Below are 20,177 nucleotides of genomic sequence, written 5' to 3'. Positions count from 1 at the left end.
TTATAGAAATAGAAGAAAAAATTTAAAATTATTTATAATTAGAAGAAATAACTATGTTGTGAAACAATTTAAAAAAATAATATTGTTATTTTCGTGTTTTATATGTAGAATAAAATTAATAATGAAAAATTATAAATACATTTGTTATATTAGTTATAATTTGATTTAAAAATTAAATAGTTAAATCGAAGGAAATATGCGTGCATGCATGCATATGTGTGAAAGAGAAAGAAACAAATTAATTCTTATTCCTTTTTTCAAACATGGAATATTATTTTAATATTGAAATATGCATATAAGTATATAAAGATAAATATAGTTTCACCTTTTTATATAATTAATAATTATATAAAATAAATGATAGTAAAAATAAAAAAAAATACATATAAAGTTTATAATATATGATATTAAAATAGAATAGACATAATCAATATATTATGATAAATAGATATTTAATTAATAGATAATTAAAGATTTCCACTAGAAGGAACATTCTTATTGTTAGGTTATCAGTAAAGGGATGTCTTTATAAGCTCTATATAATATCTTATCTGTGTAAAGTTAAAACCGATAATGCTAGTAAACGAAAAACATCGATGCGATTTGACTTAGCGAATCAAAATTAGTATTATACAGAACGGCACTTTGATTCGATCACTAAAGGAAAATTTTTTTTAATTAGTTCTAATTAAAATAACGATTTTACGATGATAAAAAAACACAAACAAATGATAGGTTACAAAATATATTACATGATTATTATTCCAACAATGTATTTAATTTTCATAAATACTTTATCAATATTTTTTCTAAATAATACAAGTGCGAGTAATCCTACGGATATGCGTAAGTTTTATTTTCTTAATTCTTCATTTTTTAAATTTTTTTTCTTTTTTTTCATATGTTTTATATATAAGAAATGTATTATATCACTCATTACATTTTTTACTTTAATTAAATTTCTCCCTTATTGCTATAACGATTAATTATGTCTACATACAAAATAAACGAACGTCTAATAACAAAGATAGGTAATAAAGAGCAATTATGTAGACATTCGATGATTACAATGTGTGCATGTATATATATGAATTCATAGTTACGTTGAACAAAAAAGATGGAGGTGATATAGAGATACTAAAATTCAGAATGATTACGTAATATGTTATATATATATATATATATATATATAATATGTGTGTGTGTCATAAGATAGATAATACTAATACAATAATATATAAATAATATATCTTATAGAATTTTAAGAGCAATTCATATATTATTTAATCAAAAGATAGTATAATTTAAACATTCTATTCAAATATTTCATTTCTTTTTTTATTTTTATTATATTTTATTTGTATCAAAAACAAATATTATGTTTTCTTTTTACTAATTTATATTTCATTATTATAAATTTAAATCATATTATATATTATTTATTATTAGAAAAACGTATATATTATTTTTTTTAAGAATTTCGAAAATTATTACAAATCGGATTAACTACTATTGAACCTGGAAAAAACAGAGCAGACAATTGTACTCCTCCAGCGATCAAAGAATTTCCATCTGATGGTCTTACCCGAGAACAAAGACAATTGGGATTTATATTGATACATTTTATAATAGCAATTTATATGTTTTTATTACTTGCTATTGTTTGTGATGATTTTTTTGTGCCATCAATTAAAAAAATTTGCGATAGTAAGTTACATATAACTTTCATTTCAAAAAAAAAAAAAAGAAAGAAAAATGAAATTTTTTAAATTTTAATTCTCAAAATAGAAGAAAAATTACAAAAAAAATATTTTTAAAATCATTATGTATATTTGATTTTTCAGAGATTAACGTTTCTGAAGATGTCGCAGGAGCGACGATTATGGCAACAGCTAGTTCTAGTCCAGAACTATTCATTAATATTGTAGGTACTTTTATTACAGAGGGAGATTTAGGTGTTGGTACGATTGTTGGTTCTGCGGTTTTCAATATATTAGCGGTACCTGCATGCTGTGGTTTATTTGCAAATCAGGTATAATTTTTTTTATTTATCAATAAATAAAATGCTATTGATTATATGTAAAATGAAAAAAATAAAAGGAACAATTAAAGTAAATTTCTTTGCAGATATTGAACTTGGAAGCATGGCCTGTAACGCGAGACACTATTGCATATGCAATTACTGTTCTTTTATTAATTTTGACTTTACGAGATGGTCGTATTGAATGGTACGAAGCATTGATTCTTGTTCTCTCATATTTTTTATATATTTTAGGTAAGTTTATGATATATGTATATATTATTAAATTGATTCTCTATTATTTTTTATTATTTTTTTATCAATAAATAAAAGATCAATAAGTAGAAGAATATATTAAAAATTCAAATAGTTTTAAGATTCTAATATCGATATAATGATATAAACTTTTTCTTAATATAATTTAATGTAATAATTTAATTTAATTTAAAGAAAACATTTATATATATTATATTCTATTATTATTATATTTAACATTATATATATTTATAAATGTTTTCGCGTAGATTACTTTTCTAGCTCAATTATATATAAATTTTTATCGTTTCAGTAATGTGTTTCGATCGTAATATACATCAATTTATTCAATATGCAACAAGAACAAAAAAAAAATATAAGAATCTTTCTGAAAAAACTCCTTTATTTTCTAATGGTATTATTTACATTGATTAATTTTTTATTTAATTTTGTGAATTATATAATTAACTTTTATTTATAAAAATATCATTTATTTCTTTCAGATATTAAAAACATAGATATTAATTTATTAGAATCGAGTGAAGAAGATGAATCGCGTAAGTAATATGGATTATACGAAAAATATAGTATAGTGTAATGTGCATATAATTATACATATAATTATAAAATACAGTAAAATACTTCATTTATTTTCTAGTTGAAATTGTAAATATGACGAATTGGCCAAAATCGAAGTGTGAACGAATTTGGTGGTTGATTACTTGGCCTATAAATTTTGTGCTTCTCATTACGATTCCCGATTGCAGAAGAAATACATTAAAATCTTGGTATCCCCTTACTTTTATTATGTGCATAATATGGATAGCATCTACTTCATACATAGTTGGATGGGTCATTACTGTAATTGGTATGCATAATTTTTAATTTTTACTAAAAAAAGTTTCGTCTATTTAATTGGTCAAATTTTATTTTTAATAAATATTTATAATTAGTAGTTACAAAAAATATAATAATATGACATAAGCATATATAATAAATGCATATCAAATACAAAAAATAGTTAAATATGGACTATATATTTCATATTATGTGATAATGAATGTTATTTTAGGCGATACATTTAGGATTCCCGATTCTATAATGGGATTAACTTTCCTTGCGGCAGGAATGAGTGTACCGGAGGCTGTATCGAGTGTTATTGTTGCGAATCAAGGTAATTTTATTCTTTTTATATGTTGACTTTTTGATTTAGTATTAACATGGGATATCGATTAAAATTAATTTTTATTTGAACAAGCTATTTCTATTTCGAAAACGATCGATGACCCTTCACTATCATTTATCATAATAATCATTAAATCGATCAAAAAATATCGAATAAAAAATCAAAAAATAAGTATCGAATAAAAATCGTGATATTAACATGCTAAGTTACGATAATAATAATAATAATAATTTTTATTTCATTTTTCTTATATATAGATAACTAATATTATTTGTATAATAGATATTTAATGTACTGTGTCAACAATTTTATACATGAATATTTATAATTAAAGTAAAATTTCTTGATATTCCTAATTAATGATTATTTTTTTTATTCTAATATTTTATTTTAATATTTTTGAATTAAAATTATATGTTTTATAAAATTTAGTAATTGACATATAATTCTTCTAATTTTTAGGACATGGAGCTATGGGCATCAGTAATTCAATTGGTTCAAATGTATTCGATGTATTGCTTTGCCTTGGATTACCTTGGTTTTTAAAAGCAGCACTTTTTTCAAAAGAACCTGGCAATCATTATGTAACAATTAATTCTCAAGGATTAGTTTATAGCTCCATATCATTATTTTCTACTCTTACCGTCCTTTATTTATCTCTTTTAGTTGGAAAATTTAAATTAACACGATCCGTTGGAATAATTTGTCTTACTATGTATATCATTTTTTTAGTATTCGCTTCTATCTTGGAACTTAATATATTTTTCATGGTTAATTTACCCATATGTATTGATTGACATTTTAACAATTTATAACTTGTTATATTGTTATTTGCTGATGCATTTATTTAAATTGTTCAATTATGAATTTAATATCTGAATTTAATTCTATAATGAATTGCTATATAAAATGCTATACTCATTGCAAATAATTTTCTTTCTTTTATGATATATTTTATATATATATATATATATAGTTGTATGAATGTATTTTGTATATATGTATATACATATATGTATGAATATGTATGAATTTAAATATATTTGTAAAATTTGAGAATTAAATCTATATATATAAAATTGATAAACTTAATAATTCATTTATACTATTTTTACATTTTATTGAAATATGAAAAAAGTGCACTTATTTTTATAATCTTTTCATTTTTTATATTCTTTTATTTTTCAATTATTTGCACGTTACAAATTAATGATATATTTTATATGAAGCAAATTCTAATGCAAATATATGAATGAAAGAATATGTTAAAAAGAGAAAATATGATATTGTCAATTATTTTCACATATAAAATAAATTATTCTATTTATTGTTGCTTGTTCTATATTATATTCATTTTTAAAAAAATTTAATGGATATATTTTAATAAGAAAAAAAAATATATGTATATATGTATGTATATATATACATATATTATGTATATATGTATACAATATATTATAAATAATTAAACTAAAATATTTTAGAGTTGACCACAATTGGTAATCACAATTTTTTGATGAGTTTTTCCAGTTTGAGAACCATAACTTTCAATTTTTTTTATTACACCCATACCATCCACTACAGAACCAAAAACTACATGTTTATTATCTAACCAAGTAGTCTTTATAGTAGTTAAAAAAAATTGAGAACCATTGGTATTAGGTCCAGAATTTGCCATGGATAATATGCCAGGACCAATATGTTTTAATTCAAAATTTTCATCTTCAAATTTTTCTCCATAAATTGATTTTCCTCCTGTGCCGTTATGATTAGTAAAATCTCCACCTTGACACATAAATTTAGGAATTACTCGGTGGAAGATACTTCCTTTATATCCAAAACCTTTTTCTCCCGTACAAAGGGCGCGAAAATTTTCTGCTGTTTTTGGAACTACATCTGTTCGTAATTCCATTATGATACGACCTAATGATTTATCATCAGCCGATATATCAAAATATACACGAGGTAACCCCATATTCGCAAAAATCACTTTAGTTTCACTTTATATTCACGGATAACAGATAATGAACAATATTAAATAAATAATACGTTCCTTTAATTAAATTTATATATAATATGAAATTTCTAAATTTTTTTATTTTATGCTTATATTATTATGCATAAAAGACAACTTAACTTAACAAAATTATTAAATAAAAATAATTAGGTTATTTCATTCCATTTAAAAAAAAACAAGAATAAAATATAATCGATACGCCATCTATATTATTATGCTATATTAAATTAAACATGAATTATTTGTATTTATGATATGTAACTAAGTTAATATATTTATTTATATATATATATGTATATATTACATATTATTTCGAGATTATATTATCTATATATATATATATTGACTCTATATCTTCGAAATATTGAAATATTGAATTATTGATCGTTAGTTTTTTTATTAAAATTTGAATATGTTGTCAATGTCCAGTAATTTATTTTAATCAAATTTTGTATATTATCTATATATAATACATAAAATATTTTAATTTGTATATACTATATACTATATATATTATATTTTAATATTTAATGCAAATATATATTAATATTAATATAAATTAAAATATAAATTAATATTAAAAAGAAATTGAATAGTAAAAATATTTTATAAATTTTTAACCATAATATAAATTATATTTTTTAAATATTTCATATTATTTTTTATTTATTTTTTTAATTTTAATAAAATAAATTAATTGATAAATAGAATTATTTTTAATATATTATCATAATAAATTATATAGAATCGATGAAACTGGAAAAATAATTCATTCTTAGTAGGATAAAATATCCTAGATGGCAGTTGACTCTATATCTTCGAAATAATGAATCGTTGATCGTTGGCTTTCTATATTTGTTTGAAAAATTTGTGACAGTAAAGTGTGTTGTCGACGCCCAGTTACTTGTGAGTGTTTTAGTCAAATTTCGTGTATATTTTCTCCTTTTTTAAATGTAATTTACATTTTATTATGGATTAAATTATGAAAAATATCATTGAATATATTTGATTATACATTCAAATAATAATTTATCGAAATAGAAGCCGATAGATTTGACAAAATACCAAAAATGGCGATCTGAAAAACAATTATTTCATCACAAATCTATCTCTGTAATTACATTGACTTATTGAATATTAATGATCGTTATTCTTTTCATTTATTATATAAATATTTTTTTTTATTTGTTTGACAAATATAGTCTTTGAAATTCAAAATATATTTTTAATAAAATATATCTAATAAAATATACATTAAAGAACATAATTGGACATGACGGAATATAATGGAACATGACAAAAAATGATAAAATTTAATTATATTGAATTAAACTACATATTATAAAACATAACTTTATATTGTTGATTAATATGAATACTTATGTAAGAAAGTTTCTTATGTACAAAACATATGTATACCTAACATGTTATATTTTTTTTCTGAACAGGAATATTTGAAAGAAATAAAAAAAATGCAGACTATTAAATGCGTTGTAGTTGGAGATGGTGCAGTAGGTAAAACATGTCTGTTGATTTCATATACTACCAATAAATTTCCATCCGAATATGTTCCAACAGTATTTGATAATTATGCTGTAACTGTTATGATTGGTGGTGAACCATATACTTTAGGATTATTTGATACAGCAGGTAAATGTTGTATATTTATTAAATTTATAGTTTATTAGATTAGAAAAAAGAAATCATTTATAAAAATAAATACACATATTGATAGATATTGTTAAAAATAAGATCATATAGCATTTTATTTTATTGAATGAAATAATTTCTTTTTAATCTTTTTAAGAACTTATATTTCTGTATTTATTTCTTTAGAAGATTTTATTAATTATTAAGATAGTCTTGATAAATTTGTCCATTATATAATCATTTATTATATTTATATATTTTATGATTTTAATTATATATATATATATATATATGTATATAATTACAATATTATATTAAATATTGATAATTTATTTAAAGGTCAAGAAGATTATGATCGATTACGTCCTTTGAGTTATCCTCAAACTGATGTATTTCTTGTTTGTTTTTCGGTTGTATCTCCATCATCTTTTGAAAATGTTAAGGAAAAGGTATGTATATATATATTTGTTAACTTTATTTACAAAAATGATTTTTCAACTTAGAAATCTTTTATCAGTGGGTTCCAGAAATAACTCATCATTGCCAAAAGACTCCATTTTTGCTAGTTGGAACTCAGATTGATTTGAGAGATGATGCAGCAACTATTGAAAAACTTGCAAAAAATAAACAAAAGCCTATATCAGCTGAACAAGGTGAAAAACTTGCCAAGGAACTCAAAGCAGTAAAATATGTCGAATGTAGTGCTCTTACACAAGTATGACTCTGTTTGTGATCTCAAAAAATGTATTCTTTATAGTTATTTTTTAAATATTTGCTTAATATGATATTATTGTTTTTTTATTTTTTTAGAAAGGTTTAAAAAACGTATTCGACGAAGCAATTTTAGCAGCATTAGAACCTCCAGAACCAGTTAGAAGAAGACGATGTATTGTTTTGTAGAAAGCTTTTAACATCGTTTTTAAAGTCTATTAGCACTGTTCGAACAATGACTGTGTGAGTTTGTCATACGGTGCATACGAAAATACTTCGATTGACGATAGTTCGTCTGATTATTGGTACGATCTATCTTTCGTTTTCGTCTCATTCGACATACGCTCGATTCGCAAAGAAGTAAAAACAAGCATTTTATATATAAAAGATATGCACACATTATATACACGTACATTACGTGTTTACATGTGCACGTGTACATATATGCATATGTATAAATATATAAATACAATATATATATATATGTATATATATGCTCGCATGCGTGCTTTCACACTTATACATATACACATTTATCCGTTTGTGAAGATACTCATAGAAGAAATATGATCGATGATTGGTTTTTGTTTTAATCAATCTAAAGCAGCGAGCGAGCATTGATGCTTTTTGGCTATAGCGCGAAAGAAAAATTGTAATAATCGTTAACTGTGAACAACTATACAAATTTCGTATCAAAAATACTTGTAAAACATTCTTCTATTTAATATGTAAGACGTTTTTATTGATAAATTAGTAGTGTGAATTTTTTAATAAATCAGTTTAAAAAAAAAAGATTAAAATAGAAATGTGTGTTAATTTTTTATAAATTTTTTATTGTTATGTTTTTAAATTACATTATTTTTGTTGCATTTAAAAAATTAAATAGAATTTTTTACAAACTTTATAAATAAATTTTACAAATGATAAAAGTGACAAAAAATTTTTTTTTTTTAAAAAAATTAAATAATAAAAATATTTAAAATCTTCTCAATATTATATTTTTAATTTTAGTTTATAAATGAAAAAAAGTTTTTTATTCAATTCAATTTATTAAATTCAATTCGTTTCCATTTCATTTCAATTTTCATAGGAAATATAGGTAAGTTATCGAAAAAAAGATAAATATAGTAAATAATGCCCATTTTTTATAATATTTATATTTTAAGGAAAAATTGAAAAAAAATTCAACTGAAAAAATTTAAATTTTTTATTTAATAAATATAAAAAAATTTTCACATTTTATTTATTGTTTAAATGATTAAAGTTATAAGATAGATAGATACTTCTTTTAATATAATTACATTATTTATTAAGTATTTTTCGATTTTTTTTAGAATAATAAAACTTCAAATTTTAATATATGGTTAAATTATTTATTTACATGCATTTTTTTCATGATGATATGAAATAATTAAGTAAATTATAATATATGTAAAACTTGTTTCTAAAATTGGCGTATATCAGAAAATTTTAACTTTAGATTAAAATTTATTGCATTTAAATTCAAATATTATTTTATTTTCTATTATATTATATTGATACTTTATTTTTTTAAATTGTTATAATTCAATAATTGATACGTATATATCTAAATAATTCATGCTAAAATTTGTTATTGACAAAAATCTATTATAAATTTTATAAAACAAGATATATTTTCTTATATTTTGTCAATAATAATGCAATATTCATGAAAAGAGTATTACAAAAAATATGATCTTACATATATATCGTAAATACTTACATTTTTTTTGAATTTTATAAGTAATATTTATGAAATGTTTTATGCGAAAATATTGTTTTAATAATTACTCATTTTTTATTTTATTTTTAAACACTGTATTTTTATTATAATACAAAGAATATGAAATACACAAATTAATTCTAAAAGCAAAATGCTATTTATTATTTTAATGTTATTTTTTATTATTATTTATTATTATTTTTAATAATTCTGTGCAAAGTTTCTTTTTTCTCTCTAAATAAAATAATGATCTGCAAATCATAGAAATTGATATTTAAAAATATTTTATAAAGTTAAATTGATATCGTTCATCAAATTTCTGATCGTTTGAAGTTTCTATCATCTAATTATATAATACATATAATACTGATATTTTTGAACATAAAAACAAAGCAATGTAATATTGCATTATATATATATATCTAATATCTTATATATATATATATTGCACGCATACTCGCACACGCACACACACAAAATAATATATATATATAATGCACGCACAAACACACACACACGTATATATTGATATTAACTTAAATCTAATTTTTTTTAATTTTTACATGTTTCATCTTTCTTTCTTTTCTTTTTTTTTAATTATAAAATTTCTAATTCATTTATCTCTCAATTCCACTGCAAAAATTAATTTCAATTTATTGAAAATAATTTGTATCAGCTGTACTTACATCTGCACATCAAGATTGTGAATATCCTTTGGTTTATTTGATATCCCTGTAAGTATATCGTCGTGACTAGAATCGATTATAATATATTTAGAATCTTGCCATATGATAAGTAGTAAACAATTTTTCAAAATTATACAAATCGATTTTTTCTCTATAATTTATATTCGATTCAATTTGTATTTAACTCGAAATGTAACAAAAAAAAGGCAGTTTATCTATTTGCGTGCCTTAATATAAATGCAAATTTTTATCATCGGTTATTGTTGTTTTATATGAACAAAAATGAATGAATTCGTTCTCTTTATTTAAGAGAAATAAACAGAACATTTCTATTTTGATATTCAAATATGTATGTGTTTTAAGCATGTGTAATAAGAATAATAAATTCATTATTATTTAAATATTTAAATAATGATTGCATTATATGATTCTTTATATTGTGATTTATGGTTTATGGATTATATATATACATATATATATAAACGTATATATGTATATCTAACGATGTATGGATTTAAACGTTCATGGCATAATATATAGAATTTTGCGCATGAGTGGGTAAAGCTTGAATACCATTGGAATTGTGTGTGATATAAGAATTTGTCGTAAGTAAAATTTCGGATTGCGAAACATTGTGGGATGGTACGTTAGCTGCTCCTTCAGGAACTCCACGTTCCATTGTTGTTGTATAATTGTTAATTATTTGTTGTTGTTGTAATTTCGAAGGCGAACAAGGAATTTGTAACGAAGAAGATGATGAACAAGATGAGGAGGAAGACGACGAAGGGGAAGAAAAGGAACAAGTTGAAGAAGAAGAGGAGGAGGAGGAAGAAGAAAAAGAAGCAGAGGATGATGTTAAAGATGATGATGATGTCAATGAAGAAGACAAGGTACAAATAGTTGAAGAAGAGAAAACAGTGACAGTGGATGGTGAAGAAGTTACGAGATTATTAGAAACAGAATGAATAATTCCTGTGTGATTTGGAAGAATAAAGTTCGAGATTTGTTGAGGTATTTGTTGAGGTATTTGTTGAGGTGTAACTGTTGGCGAACAAAAAGTGGATTGTAGAGAAGATGATGATAAATATGAAGATGATGGTAAAGGAGAAAATGAAGTGGAATTAGTAGGACTTGAAATAGAATCAGATGAGGATAAAAATGTTTGAGCTGATTGAAGATCAGAGGAAGGTGTGAGAACTGTACGTCCTAAATGTAATTGATAAAATCGATAAGAGCCCTCGGATGTTGCTATCCCGCTACCATTAAAGGAAGCACATCTCGATGGTGCTATTACGGTATAGGAGGATGAAGAAGAAGATGTTACAGATATGGTGGATGGTAAATGATAAAAGCTTGGTTGATGATTGTGCCGATGATATGAATGATGCTGTTGTTGCGTGTGATGATGAAATTGCAACGAATGATTCGCAGTATGAGGAACTGAAGAAAAAGCTACTCCAGAAATTCGAAAATCATCTGGTTGCTGACGATGATGCAAATGAAGATGCAAAGTTTGTTGTGTAGGTTGTAATGTAATTGGATTAGACGATGTGAGCCGAGAATCAAAAAGAGAAGAAGATCTCGAAAAATGATTACTGAATGAACCAGAAGAAGGAAGTGGCGAAACATGATCAAGATTTTGAGAAATGTTTGTTATTGGTGATACTGAACGATTTCCTAAATGGAAATATTTCAATTGCTGCGCTGTTGATAATGATGGTTGTGTTTGCGATTGTGTTTGCGTTTGTGTTTGCAATCGATGATCATTTTTGTTAGATCGAGGATATGGATATCTTTCAATATGATTCGCATAACTAGGAGAAGGATGAGATGGCAAAATACGTTGAATATTTTGATAAGTTGGATCGGATATACCATTATATGGAACAAAATACATGGTTCGGTAACACTTGCCATTGGTAGGAACTCCTTTATACGTAGTTGTAGGCACTATGTTACGATAATTAGAAGGAGTTGCAATAGATTCTCTTCGTTGAGTTTTTCCAGAGAATCCATTTGTATTTCTATCTTCACTAATACCAGCAAGAGCATTATTGCCATCAATCTCCTCAGCTCCGGTTGCAATACCTCGCATTGATCGTGTATTCGTAATATTTAATTGTTCTTGAAAATGCTGACTATTTCTGGAATCTTGATAAAAACGAAAGTTATTATCGTTTGCTGGTAACCGAGAATATTGTTGTATGAAAACATTATCCATGTACTGTGTGCAATCCAAAGAATTTTGAGCAGTAACATTAGTATTCTCCACAATAGTTTGATAGATATCATCAATTTGTTTTTGCATTGTATTTATTCTATTAATTGTGTTCGCATCTTGTTCATCAGCAACTACAGTGTCAAGAAACGAATTTGATGTAGAACCGTTTATCGTTTCGTTATATAATGCGATTCGGCTATCAACTTTAATAGAATTATTTTCATAATATGCCGGTAAGGAAGAATGAAAATTTGTTTCAAGAACGTTTGTGTTATCATTTTCCAAACTTCCACATTGGTGAAATTTTTCTTCGGTATTATTGTCTTGCTGACGTCGTTTGATTCCGGTTACTGACGGTCTACGGTTAAATCCATAATCATTTAGTTCATCGTCATCGTCATCATCATTATCATCGTTATCGTTTTCAGTATCGTTATTCTTACTAATATTATTGTCGTTACTGTTATTGTAATGGCGATTAACAATGCTTTGCACTTCATTAATTAGTGCACGATTTTTGTTTCCATTGTTTTCATGTTTATTAATATTCTCATTATAAGTAACTGCAATTTGTTCTCGACTATCATTTTCATTTCTTCCATTAACAATTTTATCGATTTTATCTTCAGTATTATAATCAATAATATTATTCATTACTGGATGATATTGATTTTCGACTTCATTATAACGTCGTTTTAATTTTTCAGTTCTAAATTTGTCTTGTTCTATAAATGCCAATAATTCATCTGTTGTACTATCTCCTACATCTGGTTTGTTAATATTTGGTGTTCCTTTGGTAATATCTGGTTCTACATTATTTCGATCTTCACAAAATACTGCCTTAATATCTTCTAGATTGTACGGCGAAAAAGCATTATAAGTATTATAAATTGTAGAACCACGAGTTTCCATTCTAGAATTATATTGATAATAGTCTTCTTGAGTATCTGTATCATTAACAGTTACACATGATAATGGAGCAAGACTGGCTAAAAATTGTTTACGTACATCAGAATTGTTCGTTTTTAATAAATTTTTTGATTGTTGATTATCTTTAGCGATATTGTTTTTTTCATTATTACCGAGTCCTAAATCAGGTAAATTTGAAGAAATATTTTTTTTGTGTACAAACAAATCAGATAATTTTTTATATGTCGAATGATTGTGTATGTTATCCAGAATTGGATTATTACCAACTGAAGAAGTTTGTTTATAATAATTAGAACTTGCAATAGTTGTTGTCATAGCTGTTGTCGTCGCCGTTGTCATTACAAATGAAGAGTTTGATATTAACATTGTTGCCATTGTTGTTGTAGTTATTGTGGTGGTAGTCATTGTTGTTAAATCAGACAATGTATTGAATTTTGTACTAATCGGTATCGATGTCGATAATGTTGTTACTGTTGACATTTCATTGATGCCTGCTGTATTACGAATAAGTGTTTCCGTTGATAATAATTTATTTTGTTTGTGTTCTGATAATGGAGTATGTATCGAAGCAAAAAATTCGGCATCGATTTCCGTATTCGATGAATCTATGACATTTTTAATAGAATTTTGACAAATATTATCTTCTTCTTGATCCACGCAAGTGAGTTGACGTATTCGTTCCTCTAATGATAAATTCTTGGAAGGAAGAATTTTCTTTCGAGAATTTGTACGATATTTATCAAGAAGACTTCTTCGAAGTGTGTTTCTCTCGATTGTTCTTTTAATTGGATTCGTTGTCTCTTCATGAAGAAATACAGTTTGATTTTCAGAAATTTTCGATTTTTTCATTGCATCATAAAAATGTGAATTATCTGTAGTAACGAGAAATGTCGAGTTATCTTGAGGATCATCAAGAGCATGCGTCGAAGAAATCAATTTTCCAAAAGGAACTGGTGGCGGCGAAACAAATTTTGGATTAGGAAATAATTGTCTAACTGCCGAATTGGGTTTAAGACTATTACCCGTTAAAGAAGAGTTACCTAATTTAAAAATAAGAGAAAACTCTTTTATATCAGATGGAGTTTGATTTATCGCAAACTGGTTTTCATTATCATTTTCAATATCGTTTATTATTATTGGTTGCGTATTATGATCATCGGTAACATTGCGACAATGAATTTCTTTATTATATCCGATACAATCAATAGAATTATTTTCACTGATTGTGTTATGATTATTTGTTACATTATGGGAAGTAACATTTTCTTCCAAAATATTTTTTCGATTAATTTTCTTTCCATTTTGCAAATCAATATCTTCACTGATTTCACGTACAATTCGGTGTTCGGTAACAGTTGTCATAGTTATAGTCTCCACGAGATACCGATGATGAGATTCTATAAAAAAAATAAAATATTTACGTATATTGTTTCTTACGAGAAATTAATTTTATATTTTTTGTATAAACAAAAAAAATTAAGAAAAATATAATTATACCATTAGAAGTGGCATTTTGTAATTGTTCGTCCGTTTTTTGTACGTGTTCATTATTATTTTCTGTTATTCTATGATTGCATCTTTTTTCCATTATTTTGTGATTGGATTCTCCATCAATTTCCGTATCTGTAAAATCATATTATATTATTTAATTAATTTTAATACAAAAAATATATACAAAGTATATGCAAATATATATAAAATATATATATAATATTTGATATCTTACTTTATATATGTATATATATATATATTTTATATAATACGATTAAAATCAGTTTTCTACAAAATTCAAATATTCATTTTTTGTATCATAAATATCAAAATTTTGATATTTCCCGTAAGATATATAGAGATAATAATTCGTATATATAAAATAATAATTCGTGGTAAATATTTATTAATTATGCGATTGATATTTATATATTAATTTTGTAGTTCTTGATTTCTTTTATTTTCTTTATTTTTTATTTTTTAAAAATGTTATTAGATTATTAAAACTGTAATGATGATTACGCATAATTGAAAAATAATAATCAATGTGTTACTAATAAATTAAATTAATTATTTATATATATTTTACATATATTTTAAAATGAAATCGAAATTTTTGATAATAGTTTTCGTTAATATTGTTATCAAATATATACAATTAGTATAAGAAATATTTGTAAGTGCACTAGTTAATCTCAATAAGAATGTAGAATTTCGTTAATTAATAAATGTCTATAAAATGAAAAATATAAAATATTAACAAAAATCTAAAAGGTAAAAATATATCTATAATAAATATTCGTATAGTATATTTTATTAAATGTATATATAAATATAGTAATGTAAATATAAAAAAGAATAAAGAATTATTAAATTTAAAAAAATTATTAAATTTAAACGAATGTGTAAAAAGAATATATACATTTTATTTTTAATTATGATTAACATATAGGACTAATAAATAATGAATTGCGAAAACATTATTGAATAATATGAACTAAAAAAAATTAATGAATATACTGATTTTATCATTTCTTCATTCTCGTTATTTGTTTATAACATATATCTTGAAATAAATTTTTTTCTTTTTATATGTTCAAATTAGAAAATTTATTTCGCGTATTTAACGAAATATATGACTGTAAAAATATTTATTACCCATATATTTTTACTTTTTCTTAGATATTTCTTTGTTTATATTTCAACATAGATATAGCAATTTATTTGTGTGAATTGTAGATTTTTGTAGATTTCTAAAAAAATATATAATATTACTTGTTTATATTATAAAATAATATTTATAAAATATTACTAAATTATTGAAAAAATATTAAACAATAGATATAGATATCGTAATTTTTTTCTTATTATTATTATTATTTCTTATTATTATATAAATTATTCTATGAAGTTTTAAAAATATTATTTATTTATTGTACATATTATTTATTTATTGATATTTTGTTAATAAATGAAATTTTTGTTGAAATTAATTACGAATACTTTTTATATTAATTAATAATTATTCATTATTTATATGTACTACATTTTTATTATAATTATTATTATTAATTAATAAATATTAATAAAAATAAAAATTTGAAATGTATGAAATCATGTTTTTTATATAAAATGTTTATATATTCATAGAATCTTTCAAAAACTGATTCCAATAATGAAAACAAATATAAAAATTGTATAATATAAAATATATATAAAATATATTATATATATTTATATATATAAAATATAATATAATATAAAAATATCGATTAAGTAATTAAAGTCTAATATAATAAACATTAGATGAAAATTGCTCCGTTACAATCGTTCGCCATATTATCATCATCTCGCTTCATTGAACGAAAATTTCAATTGTTTGTATAATAAATAAATTTCAATTAATTTTTTTTTGTATTACAAATTTCATTTTAGTGTTTAAAATCCTACAAAAAATTTTCTATGAATATATTAAAAAATAAATATATTGATTTAATACATATATATAAAAAATATGTAAATACATCGAAAAAATAAAATTGTTATAAAAACGCTATAACTTTTTTCGAAATATATATTATTTGTTATAATATATTTTATACAAATATATGATATGAATTATACAAATAAATGGTATGGAAATGTGTGTAAATATTATCAATCTATAATATATGTATATAATATGTATTTCTTACTTATTCGAATATTTTCTTATTCATTTGCATTTATAGTTAATTAGAAAGTATTTGGAAATTAATAGAAAAATCATTATTAATAATAAAGTGCTATGAATCGTTAGATACTTTTATTGAGATAGAACTTACCTGGCTTTCGTTCGCAATGAAGATAATCTAAGGATGATTGTAAGCAACATTCTGCTACGTTAGAAAGTTGTCCATTAGAATAAACATCTTTGTAACCTTCTGGTGGACTTAATGTTTCTTGTAGATGTTCTTGTTTTGGAAGCGATGATGGTCTATCTACTGACGATTGTGATAGTGGCGGTGGTGGTGGTGGTGGTGGCGGTGGCGGTGGCGGTGGCAGTGGTGGAGGTGGTGGTGGCGGTGGCGGTGGTGGTGATGGCGGTGGTGGCGGTGGTGGCGGCGGTGGTAATGGTGGCGGAGGAGGTGGCGATAGCGAAGATAACGACGATGTAATTGTTAATGATGGCAATATAAATTCACCCATTCGTTTATGATTCTCAATATCCTTTTCTTCATCAATCCGTTTATTTTTATCCCATGTATTCTGCGATTTTGTTATTTTTCTTCTTTTTCTTTCATCTTCTTCTATATTAAATTTTTTTTCTTCAGTTTCTGCACTTTTTCGCACTTCGTTTTTTTTTTGTTCCCTTTTCTCTTCAATCTCTTTCATTTCTTTATTATCTATTAATTCTTCTTCTCTTTCTATTTTTTTGATCTCTTTATGTTTTTCCATTTCTATTTCATATTCTTCATCGTCTTCATCTTCTAAATGCAATTCTACACATTCGAATCTTTTATTGCCACAATTTTCTTCTCTTAATGTATTCTCGTGTATTATTTCTCCATCTCTTTCCATATCATGATACCGATTATTATCCGATAGATCAAAATGAAGATTCAATTCGGCTCGACATTCTTTGCAATTTCCTAAACGCATTAATTCATGTTCTTGACAACAACAATCACAATCTTCTTCATAATCAGCACAACATTCTTCTTTTATTAATATTATATAATCAGCAGCGAAAAATTCATTTAATTTTTCATTTATTACAACTCGATTTTTCTGCGATCTGCTTTTAGATTGACCAGGTTTTTTTAACAAGGACTTGAGAATTTTCGCAGGCTGTTCCGCCGGAAGTTTGCTTCCGTGCTCCTTCATTATTGTGGCTTCTTTCCTTCTGTTCTCTCTGTACCTATATATTTTTCTATGTGTAGAGTACTCCTTTCTCCACCTGTTGTGCACGTATAGGTTATAGCACTATACATATATGGTTTTTTGTCCTATCATAATTACCAAGTGTTTTCAACATTTCTTTGTCAAATGAAATTCCAACTCTATTTGCAATATTTCAGTTTACTTATATATTCATATTCTGTATATATATATATATATATATAATATATATATATAATATATATATAATATATATATATATATATAATCGATCGTTTATACGATCAATTGAGTGATCTTGTTAAGTAATTGTATCATCGAGTAACCATGCCATACTTTCCGATTTTCAATTTCCGTTGATTTGTTAATTCGATAACATTAACATGGATAAATAAGTAATTGTATAGTGATGAATCATATTGAAAAAAAAATAATAATAATCGTAAATTAAAAATTAAAAATATATAAGATATATAAAACCGTGGTTTAAAACTTAATAATTAAAATATTCATATTTGTAAGAAGCAAATATCAATTAATCTTTTTTCAACATTATAAACAATAAAAACAAAAAAAGTGAAATGAAATTATTTCCATTAAATCGATATATTATTTCCTAGTGTTGTTATTGCTATTCAATATCACATATATCAAAATTATTAGTTTTAAATTAATTATAAAATTAACAAGAAGTGCAATATTGAATAAACGAATAAAGAATTAAACAATTAAAATATTTAAAATCCCATACCGTATTTACGCCATAGCAATGCAACTTAAAGCTTTCTCCGTGAATTTTAAAACTTTCATGTTTTCTATACACCTATTTTATTTTTTCATAACGAAGATTATTTGAAACATTTTCACCAATCACTGTCACAAACACATCATTATTGATACTTATCGGTAATAGAATGGCCATTAACCGTATTGCTGTGACCACCGTTGCTGTTTTCGTCACAATTGTCATTAATATTGCGTCGTCGCTTTCGTCATTGGCATCGTTTTCTTTCAATAGTGAACACTCAGTATTTCGTTCGTTGTGCGCAAGCGAACGCTCGTTTCAGGTATAACTCTACCGTTTATCGATCTTGGACGGCGAACGTAGGCGCACTTCTAATTGACACAATGCACTGCCATGATTATCATTGTAACTTGTACTTTCACTATATGCATATTTATATATTCATACAATTTTATATTCAATTATGTCATATGAATAAAGTATTATATCCGAAAAATATAATTAATATCAATATGATATGTTATTTATGAAATGAAATTTAATAAGAAAACTATAATGAGAAGAAATAATATTATTATTAATTTAGCAATATAAATGAATGTTTATACACTTAACTATTCAGTAAAATTGATTAGAATTCTAATTCACAACGTATCAGGAGCAAATATTATCACGATACAACAATCCGAATAGTATGCACTATAGATTTTCTCATTCGAAATGAATAGTGAAGCTATCATCGGAGCGTTTCAACCTCGAGAGGACACTAGCTTACAATCTTGCATCAAATAGATCATTAATGCGCAACATGATTGCGCATTGCGTCATTTGTTTCAATTTATCCCGCGTAACAATCAATAGGAACGATTAATAAAAGATCAGTTATAACAGAGAATAACAAGAATTATTCAAGATTAAAATTATAAACAATATAAATTATTACATACATAATTAAACAAAATTTTAATTTCAAATTTTTCTAATATAATTACTTTAATTGAAAAAATTTATATAGATTTGAGGATATAACATTATTATTATTATATATTCTTGCTTTCTTATTTCTGAATTAAATAGAACTTTTATTTTATATCGTAATTAATTTATAGATTATCATTTAATTTAACTTGATTATTTTAC

The 20,177-nt window shown here is 24.0% G+C and overlaps 4 protein-coding genes across 12 annotated transcripts; 2 read left to right on the top strand and 2 right to left on the bottom strand.

The window, feature by feature from the left end:
- Window positions 1–540: 540 nt before the first annotated feature.
- Window positions 541–4,540, top strand: LOC107994038 (sodium/potassium/calcium exchanger 3-like). Its single transcript, XM_017050771.3, has 9 exons — window positions 541–846; window positions 1,477–1,707; window positions 1,845–2,032; window positions 2,128–2,275; window positions 2,589–2,690; window positions 2,779–2,832; window positions 2,934–3,143; window positions 3,348–3,449; window positions 3,924–4,540. The coding sequence occupies exons 1-9, from the start codon at window positions 708–710 to the stop codon at window positions 4,256–4,258; spliced, it is 1,509 nt and encodes a 502-aa protein (XP_016906260.1). The 5' UTR covers window positions 541–707; the 3' UTR covers window positions 4,259–4,540.
- Window positions 3,177–5,436, bottom strand: LOC107994039 (peptidyl-prolyl cis-trans isomerase). Its single transcript, XM_062074119.1, has one exon. It carries the CDS (start codon window positions 5,434–5,436, stop codon window positions 4,942–4,944), a length of 495 nt encoding a protein of 164 aa, XP_061930103.1. The 3' UTR covers window positions 3,177–4,941.
- Window positions 5,437–6,246: 810 nt separating this feature from the next.
- LOC107994040 (cdc42 homolog) lies at window positions 6,247–8,645 on the top strand. 5 transcript variants are annotated; one of them, XM_017050777.3, is made up of 5 exons: window positions 6,247–6,384; window positions 6,927–7,128; window positions 7,468–7,577; window positions 7,646–7,843; window positions 7,943–8,645. In XM_017050777.3, the coding sequence occupies exons 2-5, from the start codon at window positions 6,951–6,953 to the stop codon at window positions 7,946–7,948; spliced, it is 492 nt and encodes a 163-aa protein (XP_016906266.1). In that variant the 5' UTR covers window positions 6,247–6,384; window positions 6,927–6,950; the 3' UTR covers window positions 7,949–8,645. The 5 variants fall into 5 exon arrangements, with proteins under 5 accessions (XP_016906266.1, XP_016906263.1, XP_061930098.1 ...); XM_017050774.3 differs by having other exon boundaries at window positions 6,248–6,384; window positions 7,939–8,645; XM_062074114.1 differs by having other exon boundaries at window positions 6,282–6,431.
- A 1,009-nt stretch (window positions 8,646–9,654) lies between these two features.
- On the bottom strand, window positions 9,655–19,799 carry LOC107994051 (homeobox protein 2). Of its 5 annotated transcripts, XM_062074052.1 has the most exons (5): window positions 19,653–19,785; window positions 19,044–19,587; window positions 17,236–18,350; window positions 14,918–15,043; window positions 9,655–14,817 (listed from the first exon to the last, which is right to left on the bottom strand). In XM_062074052.1, exons 3-5 carry the CDS (start codon window positions 18,275–18,277, stop codon window positions 10,784–10,786), a joined length of 5,202 nt encoding a protein of 1,733 aa, XP_061930036.1. In that variant the 5' UTR covers window positions 18,278–18,350; window positions 19,044–19,587; window positions 19,653–19,785; the 3' UTR covers window positions 9,655–10,783. The 5 variants fall into 5 exon arrangements, with proteins under 5 accessions (XP_061930036.1, XP_061930047.1, XP_061930066.1 ...); XM_062074063.1 differs by having other exon boundaries at window positions 17,236–18,453; window positions 19,044–19,799; XM_062074082.1 differs by having other exon boundaries at window positions 19,044–19,799.
- Between the last annotated feature and the right edge of the window lie 378 nt (window positions 19,800–20,177).

This window comes from Apis cerana, linkage group LG1 (assembly GCF_029169275.1).
Source record: "Apis cerana isolate GH-2021 linkage group LG1, AcerK_1.0, whole genome shotgun sequence".
In the NCBI taxonomy this organism is placed as follows: domain Eukaryota; kingdom Metazoa; phylum Arthropoda; class Insecta; order Hymenoptera; family Apidae; genus Apis; species Apis cerana.
Note: the sequence above shows the minus strand (reverse complement) of the source record. Positions and strands in the feature narration are given on the sequence as shown.